Source organism: Eptesicus fuscus, chromosome 9 (assembly GCF_027574615.1).
Source record: "Eptesicus fuscus isolate TK198812 chromosome 9, DD_ASM_mEF_20220401, whole genome shotgun sequence".
In the NCBI taxonomy this organism is placed as follows: Eukaryota; Metazoa; Chordata; class Mammalia; order Chiroptera; family Vespertilionidae; genus Eptesicus; species Eptesicus fuscus.
The window spans coordinates 43,380,650-43,396,566 of NC_072481.1; the positions used below are offsets into that span (position 1 = coordinate 43,380,650).

Genomic DNA, 15,917 nt, shown 5'->3' on the forward strand with positions numbered 1-15,917 from the left:
TGGCTGAGGTGGGGGCCTCGGGGTTGGGTGCCACCTTGGGCCCCAGCTTTACAACCGGTTCTGTTCCTCATTGGCAAGTGAGGAAGGCGTCTTCCTAAACCTTCAGAAAGTGGGCATGTTAAAATAGCAGTGCCGTGAGGCGAAAATGAGGTCAAGGAAAGGAGGAAGTACTTGAGCACTAGCTTTGGGGAGGGGGGGGGGCGGAGGGGGGAAGAGGGTGAGGAAAGGAGTGTCTTTTGGCAACAATGGAATAACTAGGCGCCTTGGAGCCAGGCAGACCTGGATTCTCATCCCATCTCCATTTCCTAGATGTGAGAGGCCTTGAACTTCATCTCCAGGCTCTTCAGAGTATGTTCTTTATCTGACTGGGAAATAGATTTGGAAGTAGTAACTTTTTCTTTATTTCCTTCATTGTTAGAAAAATTGATCTAATTTATTTTCAAATGGCAAAAAAAACCAAAAACACATGTTGACGGCCAAAAGGTCTTGGAAAATGGACCCCAATTAGCACAAGGAAACCACCCACTTCCCTTGTCCCTTCCCCGCTGCCCTCCTCACTCCACGCAGGGACTCGGTTACTCACCTCCTGGGTCATCGTTGCTGTGATCACATTAATTTAAACAGGCACGTGGCGAGAGAAGTACCTTTCTTCCCTGCATAACAATGGGGTGGTTTTTCTGTGTATTAAGCCTCCGACTTTGAATTGTATGTCATGAGCTCTGCTTGAATTTTAGGCCGTGAGAGGCAGCTGTGCAGGAGGCCGGCGCTGCTCTGCGGAGGGCTCACCTTCCGGCCGGGCCCTCGGCGGGTAAGTCCCTGCGCTGCGGGGCTTGCGGTCTGAAGTGGCGGGCGATTGGAAGGACGTGGTGTATCAGCGCTCAGGTCCTGATTTGGGACTCGGTTGTGCTGGTTGTGAGGGAGAATGTCCCTGTGTGTAGGAAATGCACGCTGAAAGTGTTAGGTAATGAAGACACATCAGATTAGCAGTTTATTCCCAAATGTCTCAAAAAAATTTTTTTTGTATTGTGTCTGCAACACTGCTAATTTGTGATCACCTCCAATTTTAAAACACTTAAAAAATGAAGTAGGTGAAGAAGATCACAGTATTTAAATGATCATTTCTTGTTTTGTTTTCATGATTTAAAATTTTTAAGTGGTGTCTTATTTATTTATTTATTTATTTTTAATCCTCACCCTAGGATATTTTCCCACTGACTCTTAGAGAGAGGGAAAGACTGAGAAATATATATTGGTTATCTCCTGCACACCCTGACCAGGGCCCGGGCCGGGGAGGAGCCTCCCTGCCCTTGGCGCTCTATCCACTGATTTAAATTTTAACTTTACTATTTACTATCACTCTAATGTGAGATATAGAACATTTTGCTATGATAAATAACATTTAAGTAATTCTCTTTCTGGGGGGGGACGGGGAATGGAGGGTGAGTGGGCCTGTTCCGGCTTTGCCTACGTTAGAGTGAGTTGGGGGAATGGACCTTTGCACTTAGGAGGAATGAGTCTTGCAGCAGATAATTTAGGAAGAGGGTGTCCTTAACCTGCTGCGCTTAGGCAGTCTGGTAGTTGGTGTTATTGGCAGAAAAGCAAGACTGCCACCACTGGAAAGCACAGGAGTTTTCATCCCAAATCACAAGTTGTTGCAAGTATCTGGAGACAGTTTTACACCCTCAAAATTAAAGCAGTTTAGACCCACCGCTCAATCTTGTTAAATAATTGATTAAGAAGCTCACATGTTTTATGCCTCAAATGTATTATTTTAATAACTGAATTTAAATGCTAAATTGCAGTCAGAGATAACTAAAAATAAAAGTGTGGTCTCTGTCCCACCCACGGTCCTAGATGCCCTGAAATCCTCTCTGCTCTGGGTGAGAATCCCTAGTAGAGGTGGAAAGCAAGGTCTAAACACCGAGGCTGGAGCAAAGCTGGCAAATTTTAGGTCAGGATGGATAAAATTTGCCCAAGCACTGGCAATAATAAGTTTTTTTTTCAAACGCGGGAATCTGTTTTGGTTTGTATTCCTGTAACTAAAAATTGAGCATATTTCAAGGTTTTTTTCTTTCATATGCCGAGGGCATCCCTCCCAATGTTATATATGTCTTCTTTGGAAGCCATCAAAGAAGACTTCAGAGGCTTTACTCGGTGCCGTGGTGAGCTCTGATTTGTGTTTTAAGGAAGTTACTCTGAACAATATTACAACAGGGGGGCAAACTTTGCAGACCAGAGAGAACCAGTTACCGTGAGAAACCTTTAAGAGTTCAAACACCCAAGGCATGGGGTGGGGAGGGTAAATTTCCCCTTAATCTCCTGGGTAGGAAAAAAGGCGGTTTTTAATTTGCATTTCCTTGGCTTGTGGCTGAGCTGTCTTTTTATATGTTGATCACTTACTTGCATTTCCTTTAGGTGAATTAACTTTAAAATAGGAAATAAAATGGGCAGTCTGGAAATAAAATGGGCAGTCTGTTTTTAGTGTATTTTCCTCTCTGAACTTGCTGCCCCCACTCCCTTGAGTGTGGGTGGCATCTCTTCACTACATACAGGCGCCACAGGTTTCTTCTGAGTTTAGGGAAGAATAAAGGAAAATGACTAACTTCTTTTATCTTGCCCTGGCCCACTTGTCTCAGTGGTTAAAACAGTCGGCCCATGGACCAAAGGGCTGAGTGTTCAATTCCCAGCCAAGAGCATGTACCTTGGTTGCAGGCTCCATCCCCAGTCCGGTTGGGGTTTGAACCTGGAGGCAACCAATGGATGTGTCTCTCACATCTATGTGTCTCTCTAACCACCCCTCCTTCTACTCCACTATCTTTTAAAAAAAAGAAATCAATGGAAAAAATATCCTGGGGTTAGGGTTAACATTTACCTTTAATGACATTCTTTTCACATTTCAGTTCCACTTTTCAAGGTGGATATAATTTGCCCAAACACTGGCTATAATCAGTTTTTTTCCAAACACCGGAATCTGTTTTGGTTTGTATTCCTGTACCTAAAAATTGAGCATATTTCAAGGTTTTTTTCTTTCATATGCTGAGGACATCCCTCGCCAATGTATATATGTCTCTGTACACCCATAGCTTTTATGCAGAAGTATTTAAATTATCTGTTCTATATGCAGTTAAATGGAAACTTGTAAACATAGAACCTTTTAAAATGTTGAACATTTTATTGATTTCTCTTTATAATACTGATCTGATGACATTTTTGTTATTTTTTGGAGCAGTTTTTATTTTATCTAGACTTTAACGTGTTCTAATATCCTTGTGCTGGCTCCTTTCTCATGCTTAATTTAGTCACTTTGTTTGGTGCACAAAGATATTTGTGGATTATCATAACTGAAATTTTTTCTTTGCTTTATCTCAGACTTTTGACCATTGTACCTTTTATAAAAATTGGGTTTTTTTTATTGATTTTTAGGGAGAGGGAGAGAAAGAAAAACATCTACTGGCTGAGTATCTGTTGTAGGACATACAGAGCAGTCTGTGTTTCAGTTGGGAGAGCTCAGTGGTTTTCCTTAAAACTTTAATTATTTTTTTTTTTTAAATTGGGAGCACTTTCAGGCCTGCAAAAGGATAAACTCTCAAACCCACCATCCAGATTCAAGAACAAGCATCTCCCCATATACCTCATCTATTGGGAGTTATGTGCGTGTGTTTTCTGAAATCTTTTAAAGGAAATCTCATGCATCGTGTCACTTCACCCTTAAACACTTAAGTATCTTAAAAATAAGGACATTTTCTTAAATAATACAATATTAACAGCTAATTAAATATATATTTAATAAAAATATTAAAATTTTTCTCCTTTTTCACAACTGATTTATTCAAACCGAGATCCAAATAAGGGGCATACAGTTCTCTTTGTCTCCTAAGCTGGAAGGGGCGAGGCCCTCACCCTGTCATTGAAGTACTGGAGCCCTATAGAAGGCCCTACCCACCCTGTGCACTTTTCTGGGTGCTTCCTCATAGTCTCTTTGATTAGCTTCAGGTACAACTCCTGATGCTGGATTTTTTAGTTTATTTCATAAAGAGGGGTAAAATGTGTATGTAACTACCATTGATCACTTATTAGTAGTTTTTATCTTTCCTCTTTTGACCTTTTCCTTACTTAAGATCTTTAATATACATTTCTCTTCACCTCCTGTCACTCATAATTTGAGTTATCATAAATTGATGCTAACTTTAAGACTTTTTAAGTTCAGCGGTATTACATACATTCACATTGTTCCACCATCACCACCATCAATCTCCAAAACGTTCATCTTTTTAACCTGAAACTCTGTACCCATTAACACTGTCTCCTTATTCCATTCCCCGGCCCCCACCCCTGGCAACATCATTCTACTTTCTCTACATTTGACTATTTAGGCACCTCCTAAGTGGAAACATACAATACTTGTCCTTTTGTGACTGGCTTATTTCACTTAGTGCAATGTCTTCAAGCTTCAAAGATGTTGTAGCATGTGTCCGAATGTCCTTCCTTTTTTTAAGAGGAAAGAATCTATTGTATGTATATACTACTACATTGTGTTTACCCATTCATCCTTTGAAGGGCACTTGGGTTGCTTTGACCTTTAGCTACTGACTGAATAATATTGTTGTCAATATCAGTGTACAAGTAAGTTAACCCTTGTTTTTAATTCTTTTGGCTAAATAGTAGCAGTGGAGTTGCTAGATCATATGGTCATTCTATGTTAAGTTTTTGAGGAACCCCTTAGTTTTCTAGCAACTCTCACATTCTTGAATAAACCAACTTAATCTTGGTATATATCCTTTAAAATATTGCTACTATTTTTAAGATTTTTGCTTTTATGTTTATGAGTTTTGAGGAAAAACTCATTTTCCTCTGATTTATTATTGAAGTTAATCTGGCCTAGAGTGTATTAAAATATTTCCTCTGCTGATCTCTTCAAGAGTTTGGGTAATATTACAATAAAAGTTGCTTCTCAACTTTTTAATTTATTTGGGAAAGTATAATAATGCTCCTGTTTTTGAACTATGCTTTATCTGTACTTGTATCCTTTTTTGTTCATAGTGTTATTTATTTATACCCTTTCTCAATCATTCGATCAATTGTCCCAGAGGTTTAATATTCACATTTTGGTCCATTTTATTATTTTTTTTTAATGTAGCAATTTAACCCAATTTTTATCCTTTCTACTTTTATAATATTTTAAGTCCATAAATCCCTTTCAAAGCACTACTTTCAATATTATTACTAGAGGCTCAGTGCAGGAATTCGTGCACCAGTGGAGTCCCTCGGCCTGGCCTGTGGGATTGGGCCGAAACTGACTTTCCGACATCCACCAAGGGGTCCCGGATTGTGAGAGGGCACAGGCCAGACTGGTGGACCTCACGGGTGCACAATTGGGGACAGGAAGGGACCACAAGAGGGCTCCAGGGCGTGTCTGGCCCATCTCACTCAGTCCTGATCAGCCAGACCCCAGCAGCAAGCTCACCTACCAGTTTGAGCGTCTGCCCCCTGGTGGTCAGTGCACATCATAGCAAGTGGTTGAGCGGCCTTAGCATATCATTTGTATATCACATGCTCTGATTGGTTGAATGGATGACCGGACACTTAGCACATTGGGCTGTTGTTATATAAGATCATCCCTTGCCTGGGGATATTTTTCCCCTTGATGAGCATGGGAAGGGGGGAGAAGGGGAGAGAGAAAGAGAGACATAGTTGTGAGACAGACACATCAATCAGTTGCCTCCCACACTTTCGTCCCAACTGGGCCAGGGATGGAACTTACAGCCCAGGTATGTGCTCTTGAGGTGGAATTGAACTTGTGACCCTTTGGTGCACAGGGTGATGCTCTAATCACTGAGTACTATCCAGGGCAGATTTATGCATTACTTCAGAATTTAAATACCTGTATCCCTTTAGCAGTTAACTGACAAACAAATTTTTTCAGATTAGCTTCTTTCATTTAGTATGCATTTTAGCGTCCTCCATATTTTAAGGCTTGATACCTCATTTCTTTATTTTTTTATTCTATTGTTGAGAGCATTACACATGTCCCCTCCCATATCCCCCCTCCACCCCAGTTCCTGCACCTCCCCAGATCTTCACCACACTACTGGCTGTGTTCATAGGTAGGATCTTTGGTTAGTCTCTTCCTGCCCCTGCCTTCTCTCTGAGATTCATCAGTCTGTTCCATGTTTCCAGGCCTCTTGATTCTATGTTATTCACCAGTTAATTTTGATCATTAGAGTTCTTGTTCGTTTATTTTGATTTTTAGATTCCATTGTTCGTAGATATGTATTTGTTGCCATTTTATTGTTCATATTTTTTATCTCTTCTTCCTCTTCTAAAGAATACCCTTCAACATTTCATGTACTACTGGTTTGGTGGTGATGAACTCCTTTAGCTTTTTCTTGTCTGTGAAGCTCTTTATCTGACCCTCAATTCTAAATGAGAGCTTTGCTATGAAGAGTAATCTTGGTGGTAGGTCCTTATAATTCATCACTTTGACTATTTCTTGCCACTCTCTTCTGGCCTGCAAAGTTTCTGTTGAGAAATCAGCTGACAGTCATATGGGTTCTCCTTTGTAGGTAATTAACTGCATTTCACTTGCTGCTTTTAAGATTCTCTCTTTATCTTTAACCCTTGCATTTTAATTATGATGTGTCTTGATGTGGTCCTCCATGGGTTCCTCTTGTTTGGGACTCTCTGGGCTTCCTAGATTTGCCTTTCTTTTCACCAGGTAGGGGAAGTTTTCTGTCATTATTTCTTCAAGTAGATTTTTAATATCTTGCTCTCTCATCTCCTTCTAGCACCCCATAATGCAAATGTTGGTACACTTTAAGTTGTCCCAGAGACTCCTTACACTATTTTCATATTTTTGGATTTTTATTACTTTTTGCTCTTTTTAAATATATATATATATTATTGATTTTTTTTTACAGAGAGGAAGGGAGAGGGATAGAAAGTTAGAAACATCAATGAGAGAGAAACATCGATCAGCTGCCTCCTGCACAACCCCTACTGGGGATGTGCCTGCAACCAAGGTACATGCCCTTGACCGGAATCGAACCTAGGACCTTTCAGTCCACAGGGCTGATGCTTTATCCACTGAGCCAAACTGGTCAGGGCATACTTTGCTTTTTTGATTGGGTGTTTTTTGCTTCCTTGTATTCCAAATTGTTGACTTGATTATCAGAATTCTTTACTGTTGAATCCCTATAAATTGTTCTTTATTTCAGTTAGTGTATGCTTAATTTCTGACTGGTCCTTTTTTGTCTTTGACATTCTCACTAAGATCCTTGAGTAACTTTATAACCATGGTTTTGAACTCTATATTCAGTAGTTTGCTTGCTTCCATTTTTTTTTCACTTGTGATGTTTCTTTTTGGCTGCTTCCCTGTTTGTTTCTATGTATTAGGTAGAGCTGCTATGTCTCCTGGACTTAGTTGAGTGGCTTTTGTGTGGTAGATGTTCCTGGACAGCCCAGTGGCTCAGCTTCCCCAGTCACCTGAACTGGGCACCTGAGCTGTGTCCCTTTGTGGGCTGTGTGCACAGTCTTATTGTAGTTGAGACTTGATTGCTGTAGGTGTCACTGGGAGGAATTGACCTCCAGGACAATTGGCTATAAAGACCAGCTGCAACTACAGTGGGAGAGCTGCTATGCAGGAAACACCCCTATGAAGAAGGACTTGCTTCACTGGGGCTTTAGTACTCACTGAGTCTGCCTCTTGAGGGTGTTGCTTGTGGTTGTGTAGAGTTGTAATCTGCTATGGTCTGAAGCTGTCCATTGGGTGTACTGGCTCTAGTTCCTACAGGGAGGTGCAAAGTCGGCCACTGCCTGGGGCCACCCTGCAGGAGCTACAGAGGGATCTGCAGAGTGCTGCTATTTGCTATTATTTGTATTGGGCTTAGAGGTGCCCAGGTGAGGCCCAACTGTGAAGCAAGGCAGGCGGGTACTAGTGCCAGGTCTTGGGCCTTTTATTGATAGGTTTGGGGCATGCTGTCACCAGCTGCAGCTTGTTTGAGATATTTTAGCAAAGTCTGGATCCTGAGTCAGGACAGGCCATTTATATGGAAAAACTGCTGTAAACAGTTTGAGTGGGGCTGCAAATTGAGTGGGGCAGATTCTCAGGGAATCCTCAGGGCAGAGCAAACAGTGTGCTCCAGGCATTATAATGCTCCAGGTCAGATGTGGCTGCCAATCAGCTCTATGACAGGAGGTCCCAGCATAGGAACAATGACTCATAGGAGCACTTCTGCCCTGGGAGAAAGCTGCCCCTGAGTTCCTGTCCCGATACCAGCCAATCCAGTACCTCCCTGTATGTGTCAGGGTCCCTGAAAGCCGCCTGGTGCTGGGAGTCCAAGTAACTTTGTGTGCCAGCCCTTTTGATGGAACACCTTGATCTCCAGCCACCTCTGTGTCATGCAGCCACAATCCCCACTGGTTTTTATAACCTGTAGTTGCAGGGAAATCTCTTTTCCAGCTCTGAAACACTGGGCTGGGGGGCTGGTGTGGGGCTGGGACCATTTGCTCCTCACATCTGGCCACAGAGACAGTCTCCCAATTAAGAAAATGGCACATTGGGGTGTTGTACCAGCCCATTCTGCACCTCCACCCCTCCTACCAGTTTCAGCTTTCTTCTTTACTTCTCTAGTTGTAGGACTTCATTCAACCAGCTAGCTTTCAGGCAGTTCTGAATGATGGTTGTTCTGTATTTTAGTTGTAATTTTGATGTGGTTGTGGGAGACAGCGAGTACCAGCATTTAGCTATGCCACCATCTAGGTTCCTCCTTCAATCAGATCTATATTTATAAAAGCCCAGAGACCAAATGGCAGAACAATCAGAACTACTGAATGATCAGTCGCTATGATGCACACTGACCACCAGGGGGCAGATGCTCAATGCAAGAGCTGCCCCCTGGTGGTCAGTGCACTCCCACAGTGAGAGTGCGGCTTGGCTGACCAAGATTAGCGGCTGCCCCCACAGCCACATCCTTCCTATAAGTAACCGAATCCTCATAAAGAGGTGCAGATTTTCTTTTTAAATATGCAAGTTCAAGCATTTTGGTTCTTGACAACTATGATGAATCAGCAGGTAGCATAATTGTTAGTACTTCAGAAGTAAACTAAATTGGTAAAACTTGATTATCTTTGAGGCTTTGCAGAGGGAGATTTGGGAACTGGCATCCCAGGTGTTGTCCAAAGTGTCTGTAGTGTGCTATCCCACTTCTCATCAAGGAATGGCGGGGATGGAGTGGGGGGGTGGCTTCTCTCTTTCAAGGTTAGGCACTTGTGCAGTATAGTGCAATGATGAAACACAAAAATGAACAAACTAAAAGTTTCCTCAAGCAAAAACAGGGCCTGTGTTAAGTGGGAGGGGTCATGGTATTTAATTCTACTTCCTTCAGGATATCCTATATAATAAAAGGCTAATATGCAAAAATAAACAGTGGAACCACCAGTCACTATGACATGCACAGACCACCAGGGGACAGACGCTTAATGCAGGCATTATAATGCTCCAGGTCAGATGTGGCTGCCCCCTGGTGGTCACTGTGCTCAGCCAAAGCTGGGATCACTGCTGGAGAGTGCAGCAGTGGTGGTGGGTGCCTTTCCCACTTCTGTGACAGTCTGATATCTGTGCAAAAGGGTACAGGCCAGGCCTGAGAGACTGACCCCTCTCCCCACCCCGCTCCCTGAGTGCACGAATTTCGTGCACCAGGCCTCTAGTGTCAATATTTGCACTATAGAAAATAATACAAATTGACTTGACAGCTGGTTTTGAAAAAAGTCTTCATGTGAATCTCTTCAAAAAGGGGACTTCTTTTGTGTAAGATTCCATCCAAATCACCTTAGATTTTCGAAATTTTGATATACTGCACTTTTAAAACATTTTCTTGTAATTTGTTTAATATTAATAGAAAGTTAATGGTATGGAGAACTAGTCAGTTTCTATTTAGCTACTTTTGGTTGATTTAGTACATTCAGGTCTTAACTTGCATGGGGTTAAAGCATTTTTCAGTAAGCAATTATTTTTTTAATTTTTCAGATGATCTTGTAAAAAGATTTTAAGGGAAATCCAGCAGGTGTGCAAGAACAGAATTACTTTTCTGGAAACGAAGACAATCCAGTCTTGACAACATATTCACCATGTCCAGTATACAATCAGAAATTCCTACACTTGCAAAGAAACTAGAAAGCAGCTTCCACATGGAAATGATTCAGTTGATAGAAACTGAGATGGTTCAATTATTGGATTTAAAATACAAAGACATGTCAGCAGTTATTATGAGTAAGTTTAAAGTCTTGATGGAAAATATGGACTTAATGGTTGAAGAGATAAGGGAATCTCTTAAAAATGACCTAAAGGAAATTTTAGGAGTAAACACTACAATGCTTGAAATGAAAAATCCAAAGAACCCTAATATCACAAAAGAGTTGCAACAAATGAAGGATACCACATCTATAAAAAGAGGGTTGGTAGAGAAAATAGAAGGAGAAAACTATATTGAGGATATAGAAAATTTGACTTTGAAAAGAAGTGAAATAGTTAAACTCGGTAGCAAATTAGACCAAAGTAAAGACTACACTAGTAACCAAGGTAAAAAACTGTCCCCGGATGATTCACAAAATCACAAAGTTCTAGAAAATATGGAAGAAGCCATAGGTAATACAGATGACACAGGTAGAAATTGCAACATTCATATAGAAGTTACAGGAGAGGATGAGGGCCAAGAGCATGGAGAGGATGTATTAGTCAAAGAAAGGAGAGAGGAAAACATCCCTCAGAACTTCAAAAATAAAGAGAAAGTTCTAAAAGCCTCCAAAGAAGATGGAGCAATACTAACACTGGCAGCAGACTTTTCATCAGCAACACTGGGCATTAGTAAGCAATGGAGTAATGTCTTCAACATTCTGAGGGAAAATGATTTTGAACCAAAAATTTTATGCCAATTTAAGCTAGCATTTAAATGTGATGGTGAAATCAGGACTTTTTCAGACATGCAAAACCTCAGGAAATTTATCAGCCAAAAATCTTTTATGAAAGAATTACTGAAAGGGGCATTCCCAGAAAATGAAAACAGGAAGAAAGGAGGAAGAAGATATGGGATTCAAGAAAAAATGGTAAGCATACAAATCTGTAGAGCTTATTTAGTTGGTCTTAAAACCAATTTTTAAGAAATTGTTAAAAGTGAGAGCATGATGTTAAAAGCAATGATTAAATTGGTGTTGGAAGTTTGGCAAAAGTAAGAGTGAATAGTTTTGTTTTTGTTTTTAATATATTTTATTGATTTTAGAGAGGGAGAGAGAGATAGAAACATCAATGATGAGAGAGAATCATTTATTGGCTGCCTCCTGCATGCTCCCTACTGCGGATCGAGCTCACAACCCAGGCATGTGCCCTTGGCCAGAATCCAACCTGGGACCCTTCAGTCCACAGGCTGATGCTCTATCCATTGAGCCAAACCAGCTAGGGTGTGTTTTTATTTTTTTATATAGATTTTATAGATTTTTTTACAGAGAGGAAGAGAGAGATAGAGAATTAGAAACATTGAGAGAGAAACAGTGATCAGCTGCCTCCTGCAGGGATGTGCCAGAAACCAAGGTGCATGCCCTTGACTGGAATCGAACCTGGGACCTTTCAGTATGCAGACTGATGCTCTATCCACTGAGCCAAACGGTTAGGGCGAGACTGAATAGTTTTAGAGGAGATTAACATTGATAAATACACTTAACATTGATAAATATATGCTAAATATTTAAAGCTAAAACCAGAACAATAGCTTTTATTTATTTATCTTTTAAAATAGCTTTTAAATAATTAAAAGGGGGAAATGAAACAGAATTGAATGAACTTAACAAAGCCCTGTTACTAGGAATAAGAACTGAAATATTAAGTATAAGTAATTAGGTTCCATTTTTTCTTCCTTTTTCTAAATACATTTTTATTGAATTCAGAGAGGATGGGGGAGAGAGACAGAAACATCAGTGATGAGAGAGAATCATTGATTGGCTGCCTCCTGCAAGCCCCCTACTAGGGATCGAGCCCACAACCTGGGCTTGTGCCCTGACTGGGAATTGAACCTTGGCTCCTGTTTTTTAAAAAATATATATTTTATTGATTTTTTTTTACAGAGAGGAAGGGAGAGGGATAAAGAGCTAGAAACATCGATGAGAGAGAAACATCAATCAGCTGCCTCCTGCACACCTCCGACCGGATTCGAACCTGGGACCTTTCAGTCTGCAGGCTGACGCTCTATCCACTGAGCCAAACTGGTTTCGGCTTGGCTCCTGTTTTATAGGTCAATGCTCAACCACTGAGCTAGGCTGGCTGGAATAAGTTCAATTTTTAATGTGTAAAGTAGTCTGCTAAATTTTCTTTATTAGCAATCAGGGAAATGCAAATAGAACTTTATTTAATAAAACCTATCTGGTTGTTCATTAAAGTTGATATATCTGACTTTTACCCTTTTCCATATATAAAGCTTTTTGTTATAGCATATTAGACTATGTTCCTCATATACTTGATTCATTAAAAACACTAGCTTATTTCCTGAATATTGTTATAATCTCAATTTTAAAAGGTATTCTGTAGAGATTCTCTTCTTTTTTTCCTCTTCCTTCTCCTCTTTCCTTCCATATGTTAGACTATCCTTTGCCCATTGTAAATTCTTGGCTTTTCGTAAATTAGTTGGCTATATATGCGTGAGTTCATTTCTGCCTCATTACTCTTGTTTTTATGTCAATACCATATAGTTTGAAATCGGGAAGTGTGTCTCCAGCTTTGTTCTTTTTCTCAAGATTTTGCTTTGTATATCTGAGATTTGTGTGTGTGGTTTCATGCAAAGTTGAGGATTACATGTCCATAAAAAAATGCCTTTGGGATTTTGATAGAAATTGCATTGAATTTGTAGATTTCTCTGGGTTGTATAACATTTTAACAATATTCTTGCAGTTTATGAGCATACAATATCCTTATTTGTTTGAAATTTATATTATTAAACCAATATATATATTTTAAAATATATTTTTATTAATTTTGGAGAGAGATAGAAACACCAATGATGAGAGGGAATCTTTGATCATTGCCTCCTTCATGCCCCCTACTGGGGATCAAGCCCACAATCCAGGCAACTGGGGCATATGCCCTTGATCAGAATCAATCCCAGGATCCTTCAGTCTGCAGGCTGATGCTCTATCCACTGAGCTAAACTGGCTAAGGCAAGCCAATATTTTTGACAGGTTCTCTAAAGAACACCTACTTCCCCCGCCCCTCCTAACATTTTCAAGTTCAACCTCTGCAAAATGAAAGTAGAATTTGAAGATAACTTGGATCAACAAATTTACTATTTAAGCATAAACATTTAATCTCAGATATTGCTGTTCCCCAGAAATATAAACAGAAGGATCCTAACCTGTTCTGGAGATGGGAATACTGAACAAATAGGACATTCTTTCCCAGTAGATGGCAATGAGTGAAAAACTCAGGGCCAAGAAGAGTGTTCTAAGAAATGTTGAGCCCACATTTACATTGCAGACTTGCCTCAAGCTCAGTACCTAAACTGCCTTTCTTAACCTATACAACAGACAAAAGTAGTGCTATGGTCAGATCCTGTTTTACAGGTAACATTGATGTACTGGTAGCAAATGTGGAGACTGGATTTGAACAAATCTGAAATGAATTGAGCCTGTACTAACCAAAACATGTTTTCCTTGTGTGTGGCTAGAGTTTGAACTGCAAGTGGAATCTTTTAAAAACTTTAAATTTTAAAAAGTAAATGTGTGTGTGGGGAGAGGAGTAAATGGATTTTTGTTGTTATAATTGTTTTATAATCTTCCTAAAGTTAGATAACAAGGTCTCTCTATCCTCCCTAAATATAACTAGCCATTCACTAATACAAGTCCTTATTGAAGCACTAAGGGTTGGGACTATAGAAGGAATACAGTATACACAGCTGCACGGAAATCTGTTCTAAGTACTACACGAGTAATTGCAGGTGTGACAGATGACCATAGTAGAAATAACTTGTTTGGGGATCCAAGCCTTTAAGAACAAATCATTTAAATAATATTCTAGGTATTTGCTAATTGTCAAATAGCAGTCACATTTAATTTACAGAGTGAAAGGTTTTACTGCCTTAAAAGACACACATGATTTAATAACAATTTTTTTTTTTCCAGGACAAAACTCTAATAGCCTCTAAGTATGGATCTGTGGCAGCAACCACTGATGGCTTGAGCTTTCTATTTAGTAAAGAGGTAAAGGTTGCTGAGACAGAGGAAGTAAAAAGCTTGGAGACTCACGAGGAAGAGGCTTCAGAGTCTGAGGAAAAGGAAGCCCTGGAGGAGGAAGAGTCCTCAGAGCTAGAAGAGGAAGAAGAGGAAGCTTTAGATTTGGAGGATGGAGAAGAGGCTTCAGGGCTGGAGCAAGAGGCTTCTGAGTTGGAGGAAGACGGAGAGATCTCAGAGTTAGGGGAGGAGGAAGAGGTTTCAGAATTGGAGCAAGAGGAAGAGTCTTCAGGACTGGAGGAAAAAAAGGCCTCAGTATCATGTAACAAATTTTACGCAGACTTGCAGTATTCTGCTATGGCACATGGAATTGAACTAAACAGTGAGGAATTGGATAGAATTTTTTCTGAAGAGGAAAAATGTTATGAGCTACAGGAGGGAGATAGCTCAGAGTGGGAAAGGGAACTGTACTTACCATGGCCAGAAGAAGAGGACTCTGAAGTAGAAGAGACTACCTCCGAGACTGAGGAAAAAGAGGCCTCACTTTTACTTAAAGAACTTCCCTGTACTTACTTGGCTTCAGATTCTGAGGAGAAAAAATTGGTGAAACATAAGCTAACATCTAAGGAAACAGAGTTACTACAAGAAACAGAAGAGAACTTTAGGATAAGTGTAATTAATTCATTCAGAGAGATACAAGAGGAGATTGTAGATATTAAAAATTACCATCCTGGAAATAAAAAACTATCTACACTGAGTGTTAGAATAGACATACTTAAGGAGAAAATAAATAATCTAGAAGATAGAATTGAAGAGTCCTCTAAGGATACAAGGCAAATGGCCAAACAGATAATAATTAAAGAAAGAATAAGAGATGTAGAGGATAGAGCCAGAAGCTCAAACATCCGTTTGATAGGAATTCCAGAAAAAGATAATAAAGAGAATGGAGCAGAGGAAATAATTAAGGAAATAATTGAAGAAAACTTTGCAGAGCTAAAAAGGTCAGGTCTGGACATTGTCAGTGCCTTTCGAATACCCAGTAAAATAGATGAAAAGAGACCCACTCCTAGACACATCTTGGTGAAATTTGGCAATTCCAGTGATAGAGAAAAAATCATAACTGCTTCCAGAGAGAAAAAAGAGGTAACCTACAGAGGAAGAAGAATCAGAATGACAGCAGACTTATCACTGGATACTCTGGATGCTAGAAGTCAATGGGGCAGTATCATAAGAGGTCTGAAGGAAAAAGGCTTTAAACCTAGAATCTTATATCCAGCCAAATTGGCATTTGATTTTGAGGGTCAAACAAAGGTATTTTTTGATATTGAAGAATTCAGAAAGTTCATTTCTTGCATACCCTCTTTGAAAGAATCACTGGAGGATATATTTTAGTAACCCAGGGTCAGTGTAAACACATACAATATATATTTTTCCCAAAATCAAGGAAAACTAAAATGCCACAATTTTATCCAACAAGATTGACAGCTAACAGTATACTTGGGGATGAGGAGAAAGGAAGATTACAAATAGTGCCTACATGTTGGTAAATTTAAGGGGTGTATTAAAATTATTATTTATCATAATGTGAATCTTAAAATCTTAATTAAACTATTTTCCTTTCAATGTGTATTTGCTTATTAAACATTTTTCTTTTCTGGTTTAAATGTTTTTATATTTTATTGCATAAATCCATTCAGTGGTGAGATTAAATC

General features: G+C 39.8%; 1 protein-coding gene across 1 annotated transcript; it reads left to right on the top strand.

The window, feature by feature from the left end:
- Positions 1 to 1,432: 1,432 nt before the first annotated feature.
- Positions 1,433 to 15,597, top strand: L1TD1 (LINE1 type transposase domain containing 1). The gene is made up of 4 exons (XM_008139524.3): positions 1,433 to 1,439; positions 10,049 to 11,100; positions 14,158 to 14,289; positions 14,332 to 15,597. The coding sequence occupies exons 1-4, from the start codon at positions 1,433 to 1,435 to the stop codon at positions 15,595 to 15,597; spliced, it is 2,457 nt and encodes an 818-aa protein (XP_008137746.3).
- The last annotated feature ends 320 nt before the right edge of the window (positions 15,598 to 15,917 follow it).